This window comes from Palaemon carinicauda, chromosome 19 (genome assembly GCF_036898095.1).
Source record: "Palaemon carinicauda isolate YSFRI2023 chromosome 19, ASM3689809v2, whole genome shotgun sequence".
NCBI lineage: Eukaryota > Metazoa > Arthropoda > Malacostraca > Decapoda > Palaemonidae > Palaemon > Palaemon carinicauda.
Genome location: NC_090743.1, coordinates 8,345,550 through 8,364,757, shown reverse-complemented (window position 1 = coordinate 8,364,757; position 19,208 = coordinate 8,345,550). Strand labels below are relative to the sequence as shown.

Genomic DNA, 19,208 nt, shown 5'->3' with positions numbered 1-19,208 from the left:
TAGCAGAGCTATGTAAGATGATCAAGAGCACTCAGAACTCGTGTGGTATCCTTCCTGCAAACCAGTAGGGTAGTACCTTGTCTCACCACCAAGAAATGCCACTTCAGATCTTCTGGAATTGTAGAGAAGATCTGATCCTGCTTTCATCATTGATAGTTGGGTAGGTGGCGGGAATCTGATGTTGATTATGCAGGTTATATGTGAGTATTACAAAACTAATCTTAAATTCAAATTACTGTAAATTTGTCTAATACTTTACTGCACAATCAATATCTTCCAATTCCCCACATTTAGTAGGATGGGGGGGTGGGGAATGATGCTAGGAAGGTTGGCTGAGCTGTATCTTACTTTGTTTGATTTAGGACAATGTAGTGTGTTGCAGCCTGTCCTCATTTTGTCACCATGTCATGGAGAAGTCTATAGGAAGTTACTGTCAAAGCATCCTCTGTGGTTGATCTCCAAACAAAGCCACCAGTGTATTGTCTTCTCTTAACTGTCTGATTATGTCTGGGATATTTATAACTCTATGAGAGAGATCCTATAATCAACAATTTAGACCTTCCCAGGTGTCACTTTCTTTGAAGCGTTCAATTGGTGTTACATGGTATCCTGCATTCAACACTCTAGGCCCATCAAGATGTCACTTCCATATTAGTGCTTCAGTTATTGATGTTTCATGACTAGCACTGAACGATCTCTGCCCCGTATAGTGTCAATTCCGTTATGAGGGTTCGATCGCTAGTGAATATTGAAGACAATGGCATCATAATTTTGTACCATACCCAAATTTAGCGTAGAGGAGAGGGAACAGATCAGTGGTTAAGCATTGACTCTCCCCACCACCACAATGGGACCTAAGGAATGGACATCATTATATACTAATTCTACTTCTTTAAGTAAAATGAGGACAAAAACAGAGTTGAACCTCCATGTCACGGCCTTCAAGATGGAAGAATTGAAGTGTTGGTCCAAAAATGTACATAAATAGCTATACCCTTAATTCTGTAGGGTCTTGATGCTCTCCCTTGAGTCAATGAAGTGTGCAAATGTCCCTGACACCTACCCAATGACTTATGAAGGAAGGATGTCACATTTTTGGCAAGGCCTTGTTCGGGTGTTTAGAAGAGACAAAAAGCAATCTAGGATGTGGTTGGGTCGTCTTCATCCTGTCCAGATAGTAATTAAGAGCTCTCTCTCTCTCTCTCTCTCTCTCTCTCTCTCTCTCTCTCTCTCTCTCTCTCTCTCAGAGACATCAGAATGAATTCCCCAGGAAGTCTTGTTGAATGCCTTTCATTTTGCTTGGCATTATTTCAAATAATTCATAACAAAATCCCTTCCCCTCATAGCCACCCCTGCTGAAAGTGCTTGCAATTCCCCAACCCTCATTGCAGTTGCTAAGGTCCTTGTAGATGAATGGTCCTTTTTGAATTCAGGATCTGGCCCCTTCAACTCAAGTGTGCTGTCTCATTTGCCTTGCCCATGATGAACTATGGCGTGAGAGTTATTTTCTTTCCCCCTGCCCAGGGAAGAATCTTTTGTGCAAGGTTATCCAATGTCTGTTGCCAAGGCCCTCCTTCCTTACTTAGATAAGAAATAGCAGTTGAGTTGTCAACAAACACCCCCAAAGACTCTTGAGGAGCACAGAAGATTCAAGTGAGAGAGCTAACTGGATTGCTCGGAGCTCCCTCTAATTGATAGATTCCCCTGATTCCTGTGTCATCCACATACCCAATAAGATCTGGTCCTCTATCAAAGCTCCCCATTCAAAATCCAAAGCTTTGGAAAACAACAGGATATACAAGATAGGGTTAACAACAGAAGACCTTGATTCAAGCTCCCTGGATTGGATAACCAGAGTAAGTTCTGTCTAATCATCTCTGTCCATTGAACCTGAAAAGAATGATCCTCTTGATCACAAAGGTTGTGGAGTTGGTATTGCAGTGGTCTGAGTTTCCTCCTTTCTCTGGGAACCCACAGGATTATTGACAAAAGGAGGCCGATGAGTCTCATCAACAACTTGGCTGGATGTGCCTTAGTCATAAATCATTAGAAAAATTGTGATGCATTCCTGTAGCGTCCGGATACGACTTTGTTAAGAAAGCCTTCAAAATGGAAGAGTCGATCTTCCTCCCAAGATAGATCAAAACTTGACTGAGGGCTAGGACTGACCTCTCTATGTTGGTCTAGATGCTAAGTTTGTTGTGGAAAATTATGACTACATCCCTCATGTGGATGGCTTCCTGTTCTGAGCTCAACAGGAAAAGCCAGTCGTCCAATTAACAACCTATCCTTATGCCTCTCTTGTAGAGGCCTGCTCTCACATGTAACATGACGTGTGAAGATCTGTGGAGCCATCGTCAGGCTGAAGCAGAGAGCTTGAACTGCCATACCTCCAGTTCCCAGCAAAACCTCAGTAGGTGGAAAGATTGAGGGTGGATGGGAATTTGGAGGTATGCTCTTTCAGGTCGAGTGAGAAGAACTAGTTGTCTCATCTGACTACCAAAAGGACTGAACTTGAGTCTCCATTTTAAAATTTATTTTTGTTACGAAATAGTTCAGACGGGAGAGGTTTATAATTGGTCTCCAAGTAATGAATGTCATTATGACGACAAACATAAGCCTGTGGAAGGGATGGAAACCAAGCTAAATCTATCACTCCCTTTATTCACAGGTCTTTTAACTCTTCTACTGGCCTGCTCAATAGGGGGGAGGTTGCTGAGGGGAATCCTGTTCCTATGCTTTAGAACCAGAATAACGAGAGGGTTTGGTTCCAATTCCTTCCAGGCCTGCAAGTGGTGCTATAGGCAGCCTCCTATCTTCACATGTGAGGGCTGTAGTTCTTACGGATGAAAATTATTACAGACCATTTTAGATCTTCTCTGTCACTTCTTAATGACAAGCTGCTAGACGGTTTAGGTCTAGGATTGTAGAAGGACAAGATTTCTGGGCCATAGTAACCTGTACTAAGCATTTTGTCCTCCTCCACTTGTCAGTTAGGTTATAATTCACAAAGAATGGTTATCAAAGGCAAATTTGTGACTCAGCTTACCCCTGTGGCAGGAAGTACAATGGAAAGGTCTGTCTAAAGTTGAAGGACGGTTGATCGGCTCCATGCAGGTGAAGAACTGTCTAATTCTTATTCCTCCAAAGTTTTCTTCACAGTGAATACTTTACAAAGAATTGAAAAAACTCTGAATGGTGATTGTTATTAAGAAGCGAGCTTCCTAGCTGCATCAAATGCAAAATCCGGGAGAAGTAAACAGGATGTATGCTCACACCAGCTGCAAGCTCAGAAGTGGAGTTCCTTGCTGATGAGATTAGGTACTACCCTGTTGGTTTGCTGGAAGGATACCACGCGAGTCCTGAATCCTCTTGATTGCCTTATATAGCTCTGCTATCTTTTTCAGGATGCTCAACTCAAAATATTGAGCTGGCAGATAGCTTATCAGAAAAGATGATTGCAAAAACAAACATGGTGCCTTGATAAATAACAAACGACATGCATAGACAATTATTAATTAACATGAGCATTGTTTAATTAACTAATATATAATTATATCCTTTACCATTTGGGACTTAGTGTGTTTATTATACTTATGTAATTAGATTACAGAGTAAACTAAATTAGAAGAAAGTTGCTACAACAAAATCTATCAGCTGATGTTGACTGTGCAGTTGAGTATTAGACAAACCAAGATCATAATTCTAAACAGTAGTCACAAAAGTGCCAGTAAACTAATACCCAGAATAGGCTGATACTTTTCAAGAAAGAATAACAAATACGCAGACAAGTCAATAAGAGGAGCCTAATAATACCATATTCAGGTAGAGAAGCTAGAACTTAGTCACAATTACATTTCCCCGAGATTAAAGTTCCCAGAGTGATAGTATCATTATTTACAGAAATACCACAAATACTCTGTAAGGAAATGCTTACTTGTTATACCATAAGTCACAAAACTCCACTCTCCTGGAAATCAATCAAGTAGCTATTGAATACACATTCAGTTAAAATTCTGAGAGAAATTTTAAATGTTCATTGGATTTACAGGGTACTTATTCTATCTTGCTGGTAGATGAACATTAATATCTTATGATAAGTACCTTAGGTGTGATATTGAATAGAAAATTATTATACATTTTGGTGCAAACAAGTTTGAACTGATTGTTTATTGGGGAGAAGTTTTTAATAACTTGCCATATTCTATGAAGTTTAGATGAAAAATAACTTGACTTTTCCAAAGTAAAACACAAAAGAAATATATGATAAGAGTTGAATGATATGCTTTATTTTGATAGTTTGCAACCTTTAAAGGCTACTCAGAGAAAAGACCATTTTGTATTTTAAAAGATAAATTGCACAAACAAGTAAAAAAATGTTCAAAACCTGCTCTTGCGTAATCCTTTAATATAATGAGATGCAGGGAACATTACTGTTTGGCTTATCGAGTAAATGATAAACAAGAGTGGGTTTGTATGTTATATAAGCAAAGGCGTATATATAGAAGACAGACATCAAGAAGACATTACCCTAGCTAAAAAGCAATTGATATTCATATACGAAACGTTAATTCTAAGTACGGGACCAATGGACCGTTAAATAAAAATTACTGTATGGTGTATGCGTACATTGGTGATCACACGTTTGCATGGATAATGATCAAAATAAATTGTTAACTAATTAGTTTTTGTAAGAAGTCTACGTACAGCTGATTAATCAGCTGTATTTATAATTCATTTACGTATTGCAGATCAAGGGTTTTGCACGTTTGATATTTACATGCAGCGTAGATTAGATGAATGTATTTTTAAGGTTTGCATTTACAGTTGAATAAGTGAACTTAAATGTATTGTTGATCTACCATTTACATGTAGTGTCTGTAATCATTATCCACGAAATATTTGATCAAAGTAATATCTGTATGTATTATTATCCAAAAGTTTGCACAATGTAATATCAGTAGTTATCATTGTTAAACGTTTTCACATTGTAATATTGGCATACTATTGACCAAACGTTTCCAAATATAATACCAATATGTTGATAAAATATTTGCAGTGTGATATGTTCCTGTTTCATAAACAAACGTGTGTATATTATAATGTATAATTGAGCTCACCGGATTCGTCAGTGGAGAGGTTCGCCCAACGTTCGGCCAAATCTTCTCTTTCCTGTTTGGTTCTTCGACGAGCCAGAGGGACACCTAGCTCAGAGGCCATGCTGTTGACACACTTGACCAGGCGGCGTTCCCACGAGCTCTACAAAATTAAATGTCTTCCTCAATTACAATTGAAAAAAACTATTTATCCGTCAATATTAAATAAAAATTTGGCTTTATCAAGATATAGTATGGAACGATGGTGGATTTGTTTTTTACTTTTATATGCCATTTTATATCGATTGATAGTAAAATCTACAGTAATTATTGGATTCTAGAGCTCCATCTCAAAATGACTTAAAGATATTCAATCTTATTATTTCTTAGTTCAGTCAAGTAGCCAAAATAGATAAAGATTCTGGGGGACCATTCTCTTGACAAGACTATGGGATTAAGTCCTGTAAACACTAAAAATTGATTGCTTGTTTTACTTAAGTTTGTCTAATGAGTCTTAATATCTCTACATCCATATGGAAGTTTTTTTTCCCTTGACCTCCTTCACATACCTTAATTAGATCACAGAAGTTTGTGCTTGTGTGGGACTACTTTAATAAACTTATTCAACTTTAATTTTGCATCGCTGTAGGAAAATTTTGGCTACTAGAGGAAAATTTTGAAAGGTACCTGAAAAATATGCTTATGATATTACCACTTTTCCTCCCGTCTACTCTTGAAAAGGTTTTATTCTGACCTGCACATACCAAGTATAATTCATAATCAAGAACAACTTAGCATCAACCCATCCAGTGACAGATTTCTTTCACTCCTTCTAAAAGTCTAAGGTAATATCTTCAAGGCAGCGATAATTTTAAAAAGCATTAAGTACTACCCTACTTTACACATATGGACCTTCTCGTCCAAGAAACCTTACAAGCCAATGGTCCTGGCAAGTTATTCTCCACGAATGTATCCACAATTTACGGTTAGAAATAAGAATTGTGACCCTGATCTCACCTGAGCTTTCCTGACGTAGGCCAAAGGCTCCTTAAGGACATGGACAGGTGTGTCAGGATTGGACAGCAAGGTAGGCTGGACGTGCATGAGGCGGTAGAGGGCGTTCCTTAGTCTCGTATCCAGCCAACTCCCCTGGGCCCACTCGTAACACTCTGAAGCAAATTTTTCGGTGCTCAGATTCTGTGTTGCCATTGTGGTCTGAAATTATATAATAGGTCAGCCATTAGTTATAGTAACACACATGTATACATATCTTTTAATTAAATCTTATTATTTAATTGATTTTAATTTTTCATCTATCTATAGTTAATTCTTTTTAGAGAGGCAGATTTGCACCGACTCGCAGGGTTGCCTTTTTAGCTCAGAAAAGTTTCCTGATCGCTGATTGGTTGGACAAGATAGTTCTAACCAATCAGAAAGCAGGAAACTTTTCCGAGCTAAAAGGGCACCGCTGCGAGTCGGTGCAAATGCGCCTCATTAAAAAAAAAAAATTTGAGTATAGTCTATCCAGTAAAGTTTATCACTCTTCTTTCCCACGGTTATCCCTGCATTAAATGGTCGGTGGCTGATGCACCCTCCAATGACTTCTTTCAAAGATATCCTCTTCCACGAAACCTATTCTCTCTACATCATCCTTCACCTTATCTCGCCATCTAATTCTCTGCCTCCCTCTTGATCCACCCAGCTCTTAACAGGTTCCTCTCAAGCCCTCCTCACTCCTCCCCACCATCCATCCTCAACACGTGCCCGTACCATTTCATTTGTGATACTCATATCACCTGTGTAACCTTTACCATGCCGGTCATTCTTATTTCATCATTTTCCAATCTTTCAAGCAGTAATATTCCCCTAATCTACCTAAGCATTCTCATGTCTGTTTTTTTCAAGCTATGCTTCCTCTTTTCGTCTCAAGAGCCCACGTTCCCGATCCATACATTAACACTGGTCTTATTACTGTGCTATAGATCTTCACTCAAGCTTGATGGGCATTTTCTTATCTGCTACCTCCCTCCACTTTTCCCAGACTGCTTTCATCCTATTCTCAACTATTATCTCCTTTCCTCTCTATTATAAATAAATATATACATATAATCTTTTTATATGCTTCACGGGGATGTTGATACGGCATTGAGGTTTCTTTTGTATTATCTTTATTAAATTTCTTATTATCCTGATCAATTATGAGCTCTGGAATTTTATAGTTAATTATTCAATATAGTTATCATGAGTCTTCTTTGTAACCCGACAAAATATGGGATACCTGGCCATATTTTTTTCCATCACAGTTTTGGAAAATACTATTTTTTCCTATTAAGAAATATAAAACAATGTTGTTTGAAAACATCGAAATCGGTTACGTTTAAGGAAAAATTGGACCACCTTTTGTAATATGAGAGAACTGGACTACAGAAAATCAATAGATGAAAATAATGGCCCTAAACTAACAGTATTTGGCCTAAACGTTTCCTTTTACATTTCAATGTAATTAGACAGATTAAGCTGGCCTCATATGAACAATGTTACCCATGCTACTTGAGCACCATAGAACACTCAAACTTACAAACTCTTCTTCTTTCGATATTATCAGTCTTAATGTATAGCAATGTTGGCTGCTCGAACCAACTGTCTCAATTCATGGTTGTGTCTCCTTCGCCAAATCTCCTCATTGTTGTCATATACTGGTCCCCAACCATATTCTACTCAACACTCCATTCTCAAACACTAAAAGCCTTCTCTCCAATTTTTTAGTTAACCTCTATGTCTCACAACCGTAAGTCAAGATTATTGTTGTATAGCTTATCAATTTAGCTTTCCTACTCAGATTTCTGGACTTGAATATTTCTTTCAGTGACCAGAGACAACTTTACTCGCACCTTACTCCAGTCTATCCTTATCTTCATTTTTCCTTTAACTCTATTTTCTGAGGTGATTTCCAAATGTCTTATTAATTTCTATTGCTACCTTTCATTATTTTGCAGCTTCCGTTCTTTAAAACAGATCTTTGAATGCCCGAATGAATGACCACCAACGTATAAACTCACTACACCCCTTGAGAGCTTGAAGAAAGCGGTGGTTGGTCTAAATTAGGCACAGATAGGAGAGACCTAAACAAAAACTTACTTGCACATCAGCTAAGAAATCGGAATAAAAAGGGGTATTCTGCAGCTCTGAGGCCAAGCGGTTGACGATGGCCGTGATGTTGGTGCCCATCTCTGTTCGCAACATGGTGACCAGTTCTGCAAATAATCATTTGCGTTAAAAAAATTGTGAGAAGAGTTAAATTATAGTTTTCCTAATTATTTTCTGGTCTCAAGCACAGTAGCGCCTAGGCAAGGCCTGGGGGAACTGACGGATCAGGCCTTCTCAGAAGAAACATGATCATTAAAATAACATCCCAAAGTTAACAGTAATTCCATAAAATTTCTAAACTTTAGTATATTCATAATTCAATTAAGAGATTCATTTACAAATTCATCACATATCTAAGATGGTCCAGTTAAAACCATCATTACAAGTATAGAAGTCTACTCAGTTGAGGTCTACATTTAGAAGCCAATGAAAAATTCTATCTTGATATTCGGGTCCATAATAACTTGTATTACCGCTAAAAATAATTTAAAAAAATTTTACAATCATAAGTTGCTTTATAAACGATGGCATATGGTTAAAATTTATGATGCAAGAAAAATCAAATATACAAATTAATAAAATAAGATATTTCTGTCGATCATTCCTAGAATCCCACTATATCCTGATACTAAACCTGAAGGGTAAACAGCGGTAATTTATTATAAACAACAGAAATGTGTGGCTTTTAATCACTTCAAATAAACACCAAATTGATATTAATTACTTACAGTTAACTTTGATTTTTTTCAATGACAATACTACAAAAACTTCAATCCAAACTTAGGAATCTAGAAGATTTACTACATGGCAATAGAAAAATAAAGTGTATAACAGTATCTTTTGCTAAATATATTGATGTGTTATCTTTTCTTTAAAAAACAATTCAATAATTTACAATAGGTCCAGGTCCGTTGTTGATTCAATTTGTGGATTCTATATTGGTGCTAGATAGCGCTTTAGATTTATATATACGTAAAGTCATAAGAAGTTGACTTTTGACGATAAAGACTACACTTGTATATCATAAAATACATACATACATACATACACACACACACATACACACACACACACACATATATATATATATATATATATATATATATATATATATATATATATGTGTGTGTGTGTGTGTGTGTGTGTGTGTGTTTGCGCGTGCGTGCTTGTAGACTGTATTAACTCGAACATACCTCCATCTTAGTTTAACTTTTGTGGAATAGAACGTAATTACTCACCTGAGTGAGTAAATGGAATAGGAATATAGAGAGAGAAAAGAGGGACTCAATATTCCATTTTTTTTTACCATCAAACCCTTTGTTTTTTTCCAATAAGGTCCATCATATACACAATATCCATAAGATTGTTTTCTTTTTTATAATATCTACGTTTAATGTACTGCTATTCCTTGCATATTTCTGTGTAGCAGTAAATACATGACCATCCTCATATGTGTTTACATTACTCAGAACCATATCATCCTATATTCATTACTGTTTTCCACTCGTAACGTTATATAACTTTCGACGTAGCACCTGGCAAGATAAAGTTTCTTTACTTCTTTGAACTCGTCTTAAACCTTATGATATCAACATTGAAATTCTATAAGCGTCTCCATCCTTGTGAAAATAAGTAGCATATACAGTATATACAGGCTTTGTACACGCTCCAGTTTAGAAAAGTTTTCTTAAGCATTCCAGCAAGAAACGTAGTAATTTTACCTTAAGAAGCAGCTGAAAAGAACCTTCCTCTTGCTAAGAAAAGTGATTACTTTGTGAGAATTAATGCCGCTGATAAATAAGAAGTATTATTGGTCTTCACTGCGGCAGTGGTCTTCTAAGCACACATGTGTGAAATGCATGGGGGGCCTGGTTGTTTACACCGTTGCTAGGCAACGGGAACGCAAGAAGGCTTGTTCAACTAGCTTATCGAACATTTGGGTACATTCACTCCGGTTATATAATAAAATCTTATCATACCGTTTACGTTTATAACTTTAGATAAAAAAGTATTCGACAGGTTAATCACAAAATAATTTTGTTTTAGCGTTGAATTACGAACGCTAATTTCAAATTTCAACATTCATGGAGAATGTCTAGGAGTCCAAAGCCAATGATCCTCGTACCTAAACGAACAAAATGCTAAAAAAGAGAACATACTTCGTGTTGCGTTGATCATGCTTACGCATATTAGTGGAAATTAAACTGTTTACGTAACAATAATAAGAAACACAGTGCTGTCACTAGAGCATTCAAATAATCTTACGGATAAAACAAAAACTTTTTACCTTACGTATCTTGTTTTTTATAAGACTTGGATTATACGAAGTAATTGTTTGGAAAGTAAGGATAATTTTTAAAAGGTCATTAATAAAATGTGTTCATTACATGTGTAGATTAATTAAATTAGGCTTAATTTGTATGGCCACACCACTCACGCCTTCATCTTTTTCAATAAAGAAAAAAACTTGTGCACACTGATGAAATTATCTCTCTCTCTCTCTCTCTCTCTCTCTCTCTCTCTCTCTCTCTCTCTCTCTCTCTCTCTCTCTCTCTCTCTGCAGACGTTCAGATACTTTCAAGTGAAATTTTATTTATCTTGCTGTTTTAGCATTTTCTCATTAGCTGTCGCTTTTCAAATGCTCTGGACACTTCGAATGTATCGGCTTTGTAAGTCTATTTTGCATCAACTTGATTTTCATAATCAACGTACTTGAGCTAAGACACTACAGTCAGTAGTAGCAGCAGTAGTAGTAACAGTAAGGATTCAATTCTCCGTAACTCAACCAGTCTACTAGAATCACTGGGAAGAAGACACTAGTCTAGTAGTCACTAGTAACACTACCCAGCTGATTACAAGGCCGAGTGACATTATTAGTAATCTCGTGACGGCAGAGGTGGCATTCAAGAATCATGTCAACAATAAACTCTCTCAAGTCCCTCATACAAAGAAACCCATATTCAGAAGACATTGCAAGATATGTGGCCGTCGTCACAGATTTCGTAAAAACACATCCCAGAACCAGTTTCTATGGCGCAGGAGCCGTTGTCATTACAGTGCTTTCTTATGCTTTCGGGAAAGATGTGAAACAAAGGTAAGTTTTTAAGCGGTGTAATTCTCTTTAAAAAGTTATTTTGCGCGAGTATTAAATGAAGAAGGAAATTCACCATATGAAGTATTTATTGTTAATCATTCAAACTGTGTCGACAGAAAATACCGTCACTACAACCGATTCCACAAATATACTCTAATACAGTATGACTCGGTTATAAAGCAACTCATTAAAGATATCTTTGACTAAAGACTTGAGGCGTTCAGGAAATTTTCTTTTAGAACAACCACTATAAGAATATCGGTTTAGCACACAGCTTAACTAATACACACACGCAAACACATATATATAAACATATATATATATATATATATATATATATATATATGTGTGTGTGTGTGTGTGTGTATATATGTATATATATATATGTATATAACTTATATATATATATATATATATATATATATATATATATATATATATATATATATATACTGTATATATATGACCATTTTCTCACATGACATCATAGAAAACGTGGTTTTCTTGTTGAGGCTGTGAATATGAAATACAATGATACTCAATTACAATTACGTAATTACGTCAAGACTTCAATAATGTAGTTGTGGTTGTAACCCATTGTTGCATCGGTACTAAATTTTTTTTAGTATCAATTTACCATAGATTAATCTTAGTATTTTGCGCCGTTTACCCATGAAGCTATAGGCTACTATTTATCCTATTTATCAGTATCTTACAAGGTTGTCTAGTCATGCCAACGTGCACAAATCGCTTATCATTACTCACTAATAAAGAGAAAAAGATAGAGAAAATTTATAAACCACAACAGATACTCTACTAATAAATCTATTTCTAAAACAAAGCCATACTGCAGACTTAGATTCTCGAGCCTCATCCTCAATATTACTAGAGTACATGTACCTAACCAGGGTAAATGACCCGTCAAAGATGACGGCTAAACATTTAGATAGATATGCACACACATGCGCGCATGCGCACACACTTATTCAACCTTTCCAATCCCTCTCCCTTTCCTAACTACCATACGGCAGTTTGGGTAATTTGTGGGATATTGTGCTCTACGTGTGGTTGCTGTTCAGCGTTACAGAAAATAAATGAATAAATAAATATATATATATATGCCTTTTGACGGGGGGGATACCCTAACGTATAAAAGGAATCATGCATCCCCTTGATCAGCAAAGCTGTATTAGTCAGGGCCAGCCATACTAGGTTGTTTGCAATGAGCGAGCAGATGAAAATTTCCCATCATCACCAATCCGCCCTCGCCAGCGTGGTGATAAAAATTGGAGAAACCCTGCATATGAAGTGACATGTCTGAGGCCTTTGACCTGCAATGGACTAGAACGGCTGCATTTGTTGTTGTTGTTATAAATATATTACATAAAATGTATACACACGCACGCACGCACACACACACACACAAATACACACACACATACATATATATATATATATATATATATATATATATATATATATATATATATATATATTGTGTGTGTGTATTCAAATAAGCCATATATTTTTGATACATTAATGTCTGGATTCTCTTTAAATCCAAGACAGTCGAAGGCCATAGTACAAATGCTATGGCACTACCGAAGAATAAGATATCAATGGTTTGATTTTGGAGTGTCCACTTCCAAGAATAGCTGCTTACCATAGCTAAAGAGTATCTTCTACCCTTACCAAGTGGAAAGTAGCTACTGAACAATTACATTGCAGTATTAACCCCTTAAGCGCAGAAAAATTGTTTGGTAATCTAAGTGTTTTCAGGTGTATGAGGACAGTAGAATGTAGAAAGAATAGGGCAGACTATTCGGTGTAAGTGTAGGTAAAGACAAAATGTGCCGTAGCCAGAGCGAGGGGTCCAATGTAATACAGCCTGGCCAGTCAAAGGACCCAATAATTATTTAGCGGTAGTATCTCTACGGGTGGCTGGTGCCCCGGTCAACCTACTACCTACTACATTACAATAAAAAAATCAACAATAAAAAATTAATTTTGGCCAAACAATTAAGAAGAAACAAAGCCTGGCAGTGTGGTAATAACTGGGTAATGACTAGAGTTTGGAAGTTGTCCCCTCCCATACCCGCCAGCACTAAAGCGCAATGAAAAGGCTCTTCAACAGTATGTTGACGGAAAGAGGCAGCTTTCAGATATATATATATATATATATATATATATATATATATATATATAAATTATATATATATATATATATATATATATATAACATATATATATGATATATATATATACATAAATATATAGATAGATAGATATATATACATATATATTTATATAGCCTATACACACACCCATATATATATATATATATATATATATATATATATATATATATGTATATATACATATAATATATATATTTATATATATAATATACATATATATATATATATATACAGTATATATATATACATATGTATGTGTATATACACACATATATATACACACACACACATATATATATATAATTATATATATAATTATATATATACATTATATATATATATATACAGTATATATATATATATATATATATAACAAATTGGACAAAATCATTGACATCTACATAATGATTTAGGAATGAATATATATATATATATATATATATATATATATATATATATATATATATATATACATATATATATATAGAGTATATATATGGATGGATATATATATATATATATATATATATATATATATATATATATATATATATATATATGTATATATATAATATATATATATATATACGTTTATCAAAATAATTGATTTGGAAAACAAGTTAAAAGCAACGTCTAACGACAACATCCAGGATATGAAAACATTACAGTTCATCGTCACTGTCGTCAATATAGCTGGTATTCGTTCCCATATTTTCACATTCATCACTGCAAATACAGAGATCAGTATACAAGAGATTTTGGCATACACCATGAATAATAATTCACATAGAATGCTCCTCATTTCCAGAATCTACGTCTGGTACAACAAGAAGTCTAACGAAATCTTGGGCCCGAAATATAAAGAGTATCGAGAGAAGTTAGTTGCTCCTCTAAGAGACCTTGAGTCTCACGATCCGGAGCTTAGAAAAGAAAAGAGCATCAGGATATTGGAAATTGGCGCGGGATGTGGTAAGCAAAAATGTTGATTTTCATTTAGTTATTCATAACAAGCATAACCTAGTTTATGTAATGAGCAGGAAACTCATAAAATTACTTAGCAATCCTTCACTGAAAAAAAAAAAAAATGGAAAACAATACTATCATTTGGAATGGGTTTTATCAATGGGAAGATCTACGAGATGGGAAAAACATAAGTCCTTATCAAGCCCTTTCCTAAAAAAATCCAAGTTAATTGTAACAAAATATGGTTGGGTTTAATCTAGGCGGTAACAAAATACATGTCTTATGAATGTTATTGGACTTAGACTGGGAGAAAAAAGCAATATCCTATTTAAGGTATTCTTTTATAGTAACAAGTTTGTGACTAATATCAGAGGCACAAATAAACTATCACATTAAAGGAATAATTGTTTTATGTGGTAAGCACCAGTATTGATTTTCACTGTTAGATATTTATTAACAAGCATGATTTACGTAACGAGCAGGAAGATCATTAAATTGCATAGTACGCCTTCATAAAACAAAACCAAAATAAAATACTATTATTTGGAATTGGAGTTATTAATGCAAAGGCCCGAGATACAGGAAACGGTGTCTTTGTCAATCCCCTGCCAGAAGAAATCAAGTTAATTGTAATAAAAAAAAAGGTGGGGTTTAACCTAGCAAGTAACGAAATATATGTCTTATGAAGATTAATGGAATAAGAACGGGAGAAAAAATTTACTATTCAAGATACTGTCTAACTTCACAGTAATATCTGAAGTTATTAACTTGAGTCAGAGACACAAGTGAAATATATTACAGGAATAATTGTTTTATATAGAAATAATTTTAATAAGCTGTGAAACTACACACTTCTCATATTCATGACCTGGAACATTAACTAATATTTCAGTAGTATTACAATAAAGTAAGTAAAATATTGAGTTAATGAACACCATGTAATCCTATGAACACGGGTATATCGTATTAATTGCAGGTAGCAACTTCAAGAATTACCCGGAGGGGTCTCACCTGGTTTTAGTCGATCCTAATCCACACTTTGCCAAGCAAGTCACTGAGAAGCTGACAGGAAACTTCAAGATAAAACCAGAAGATATCATCGTGTCAACGGGTTTGTATGGAAAGTCTGTCTACATGTATTAGTTTGGGTTGACATATTTGGTAACTAGACATTCTTATAATATTCATATCAAATGGATGAGTTAATTCAATATTGAATTCTCTCTAATTATATTTCCCTTTCCATAACTACCTTACTGGACCCATTGCCTGGCCTCTGGCCTAAATTTTATAACCAAATCCAATCAACCCTTTCAACTGAAAGTCAACTCCCTTCGCTAACAAATCCACAGTTCAGAACTGTTGGCTATGTACTGTATGTTTTTAGTTCTGTAGAAACAAACGATAAAGGTCTCGAATCCTATTTTATTTTTCGAACTTAAAATGTTTAATATTATATCCTAGTCAATACAATTTTAATTTCCCATAGGGGAAGAAATGGACATGGTACCAGACGGGAGCGTAGATGCTGTGGTTGTGTCCTTTGTGCTTTGCAGTGTCAGCGACATTGCCAAAGTTACACAACAAGTGCACAGGGTCCTAGTGCCTGTAAGTATACAAAAAGATTTTGTGTACAGAGGCTTTCTTGCTTCTAGATACATTAAGCCGTAAATTCACAGTTTTATCAGCTCTCTATCCATATGTACTTGGAATAGTTCTGGTACGGTTCCCCATAAGCTTGTTAGCTCCATTTTCAAGAGTAAATTATATACTTGAACGAATGCCTATAATTGTACTGCTAGGAAGTTTACACATTTAAAATACAAAAAAAAAAAAAAAACGTTCAGCTGCCTTTGCAGCCACTAGTGTACAGTGCTTCTAATGCTAATAAAAATATCCCTATAAACCCCCTTTATATAAAATCAGTGTGCTGCCAAATCTATATCGTGCTTTATTTATATGAAAGAACACCAAAATTCTGAATATAGAACGCAGAGCATCATATTGGATATGAATACCAGACCATCCCAAAATTACTATTTGTGACGGGAGAGTTGAGAGCGATTTTTCCATGAAGTCATTTTTTCCCCGACAGGGTGGAAAATTCCTCTTCATGGAACACATACGTGAATGGGACACGAAGAAATATAGAGCGCGTCGTTTCATGCAGTCTCTCCTGACAATCACCAGAATATGGCCTTTCCTCTTCGAGGGATGCAGCCTCGACCGAGATCCTCTCCCTATCATAAAAGAAGCCGGGTTCTCACAAGTGGAGGAAGAGCACTTTTATGCTCCGATTCTTTATACTGTAATGGAATTATGCTCTCCACATGTCATTGGAGAGGCAACAAAGTGAATGAGATTCTTTGCTGTTGAATGTATTAAGGAAAATGGCAATATTCCTGAAATAAACAGACACTCAAGATTATATTTTGGGTGCTTCAGGTTCATGTAAACTTGCTGCAAAAACTGTTCTTTACCTATCATATAATAACAATTATTCTCGCCTTATGGTCCTCTTTAAAGCTTGCTCTTATTTCCCTTTCACATAGGCTACAATAATAACTTGATAAGTAACTTGCAATATTTTAAGTTTACACTGGATCTCATTAAAATTGTTTGGTATATTATAATGTAGCAGCATTTTGCTTTTACCGATACAGTTTTTATGCAACCTTTCAGTTTTGTAAGTATCAAGGTTAAAATCAAATCGAAGTGACTGACAACTTTGACAGACAGCTTAGAAGTTTAAGCTTGCATAATACTTGCAAGAACTTAATGATAATAATAATAAATATGAAAATTATTACTATTCATACCGCAACACTGTACACCCTAATGATTTCGAGCTCTTAAAACGTGCATAAGAATTCTCCCTTCGAAAGGTTGTTCCTAACATTAAGCTCCAAGACTAAATTCTAAGCATGAAGCTGAATGTACAGGGAACTTCTTTAATATTCAAATCAGCATGTTAAATCTAATATACACTAAAAGATATGAATCGAATCATTTATTACTCCATATATTCCTTACTCATTAAACTTCCCTGGTAACTAAACCTATTGATGAAAATTTTACCCAATTTACACAGAGTATAAGAGTATTAGCCTATATTTGCAGTAATACTACGCGAGTTGTGATAAACATATATGAAGAATAGATAACAGAATTTTTTAACATGCTATTAGCAGTAATGTTTGCTGGTATACGCATAGAAAAAAGTACCCTTTTTTTACCTCATTCATTTTCAATCAATGTGTCCGTACTATTAAAACATCCATACTATATCCGCAGATTCCGTACTGCCAGCGTACTCTCTCCGTGGTAAAATAGACAACATTCCGTAGTTATTCCGTACTCTCTATGCTCCATCCGTGCATAGGTGTGATCGGGGTATTAGGTGTACCCAATCTCTTTTATATTTAGCAAAGTAGTTTGTCTTCAGTTCAAGTTCTGTTTGCCTATAAAACCGTTTAACACAAGGCAATTTCCATTTCTTAAAGCTAAGCCGTAAATGTAAAATATTCAACAAATTTGTACTGCTTGTTGTGCATAATTGTGTATGACATTTCACTGCTATAATTCAATATTCACTGTTCTCAACGTAGGCAGCTCATGTATATACATTTATCTTGCGTACACTTTTGGCTTTTACAGCCATACTTTTCATTAGTTTCCCATTAACATTTTGTTCTGGGAATAGGAAAGTTGCTAGTGCTGTGCTACCGCAAATAATTTCTTCATATACGCACATACATACATACATACATACATACATATATATAATATATATATATAATATATACATATTAAATATATATATATATATATATATATATATATATATATATATATATATCTTTACTGAGAGGGGATACCTTAACGTGGTGAAAGGGCTTGTGTATCACCATGATCAGCAAAGTCTCCCAACATCACCAATCCATAGTGGCCAATGTGGTGAGAATTCGCCAAACCCCAGACATAGTCGAGGACATGTCTGAAGACTCTGTCCTGCAGTGGGTTGTTGATATATATATATATATATATATATATATATATATATATATATATATATATATATATATATATATATATATATATATATATATATACTGTATATATAATAAAGTAAAATAATCGGAGCCCTTAGATTACCAGTTATGAATAACTTTTTTTTTCTACCTTTAGCCAGGTCGTTTTAACTTGGCCTTTTCTAACTGGCTTTCATTTTAACTTTTTAAAATTTATATGCATCCTCTATAGAGTATGATTACTGGCAATAGGTAGTTAAATCTGTGAAAAGGTAGTTTATTACGTTCTTTTTTCACTACTGCAGAGACATGACTACTTTGCATATGCATCAACTGCTACTTCCATATCAAGGGATTGAGTGAGGTACACAAGGGTCCCACAGTGGTTGAGGTCAGCTTGTGCAGAGGACCCAAGCTGCTGCTTTCCCCATAAGAAGGGAGGATGGGGGTGCAGGGTACCATCTTCTCATTAGCTGCCAGTTTTCCATTTCTCTGGACACTCTTCGAATGTATCGGCTTTGTAATTCTATCTATTTTGTATCAACTTGTATTTTGTAAGCGACGTACTTCTGTAATATTGGTGATTCATCTAAGACATGTTCCAGGTTCCTCGTTGATCACTCCACAAGACTAGATGTGTGGGTGCAAACAAGCGGTGCAATATGCAGAAAGCTCACTG

The 19,208-nt window shown here is 35.2% G+C and overlaps 2 protein-coding genes across 3 annotated transcripts in view; one reads left to right on the top strand and one right to left on the bottom strand.

Annotated features, from left to right (window-relative positions):
* LOC137658428 (TBC1 domain family member 19) overlaps positions 1–19,208 on the bottom strand; it is a 92,949-nt gene that overhangs the window by 40,308 nt on the left and 33,433 nt on the right. For both annotated transcript variants that reach the window (XR_011047328.1, XM_068393135.1), the window contains exons 2-4: positions 8,235–8,350; positions 6,114–6,311; positions 5,121–5,259 (exon numbers count right to left, since the gene is read on the bottom strand). Coding sequence is in view for 1 of the 2 variants with exons in the window: in XM_068393135.1 (XP_068249236.1) it covers positions 5,121–5,259; positions 6,114–6,311; positions 8,235–8,339 (442 nt within the window). In the remaining variant the exon portion in view is untranslated. The remainder of the gene's footprint in view (positions 1–5,120; positions 5,260–6,113; positions 6,312–8,234; positions 8,351–19,208) is intronic.
* LOC137658424 (thiol S-methyltransferase TMT1A-like) lies at positions 10,822–17,644 on the top strand. The gene is made up of 5 exons (XM_068393128.1): positions 10,822–11,337; positions 14,344–14,504; positions 15,475–15,609; positions 15,988–16,106; positions 16,594–17,644. The coding sequence occupies exons 1-5, from the start codon at positions 11,156–11,158 to the stop codon at positions 16,852–16,854; spliced, it is 858 nt and encodes a 285-aa protein (XP_068249229.1). The 5' UTR covers positions 10,822–11,155; the 3' UTR covers positions 16,855–17,644.

Excerpts from the sequence above, each read along its gene's own strand:
- LOC137658424 (XM_068393128.1), top strand. The coding sequence starts at position 11,156 with ATGTCAACAATAAACTCTCTCAAGTCCCTCATACAAAGAAACCCATAT. Across the intron at positions 14,505-15,474 it reads GGAAATTGGCGCGGGATGTG|GTAGCAACTTCAAGAATTAC; the intron begins GTAAGCAAAAAT and ends TATTAATTGCAG. Across the intron at positions 16,107-16,593 it reads TGCACAGGGTCCTAGTGCCT|GGTGGAAAATTCCTCTTCAT; the intron begins GTAAGTATACAA and ends TTTCCCCGACAG.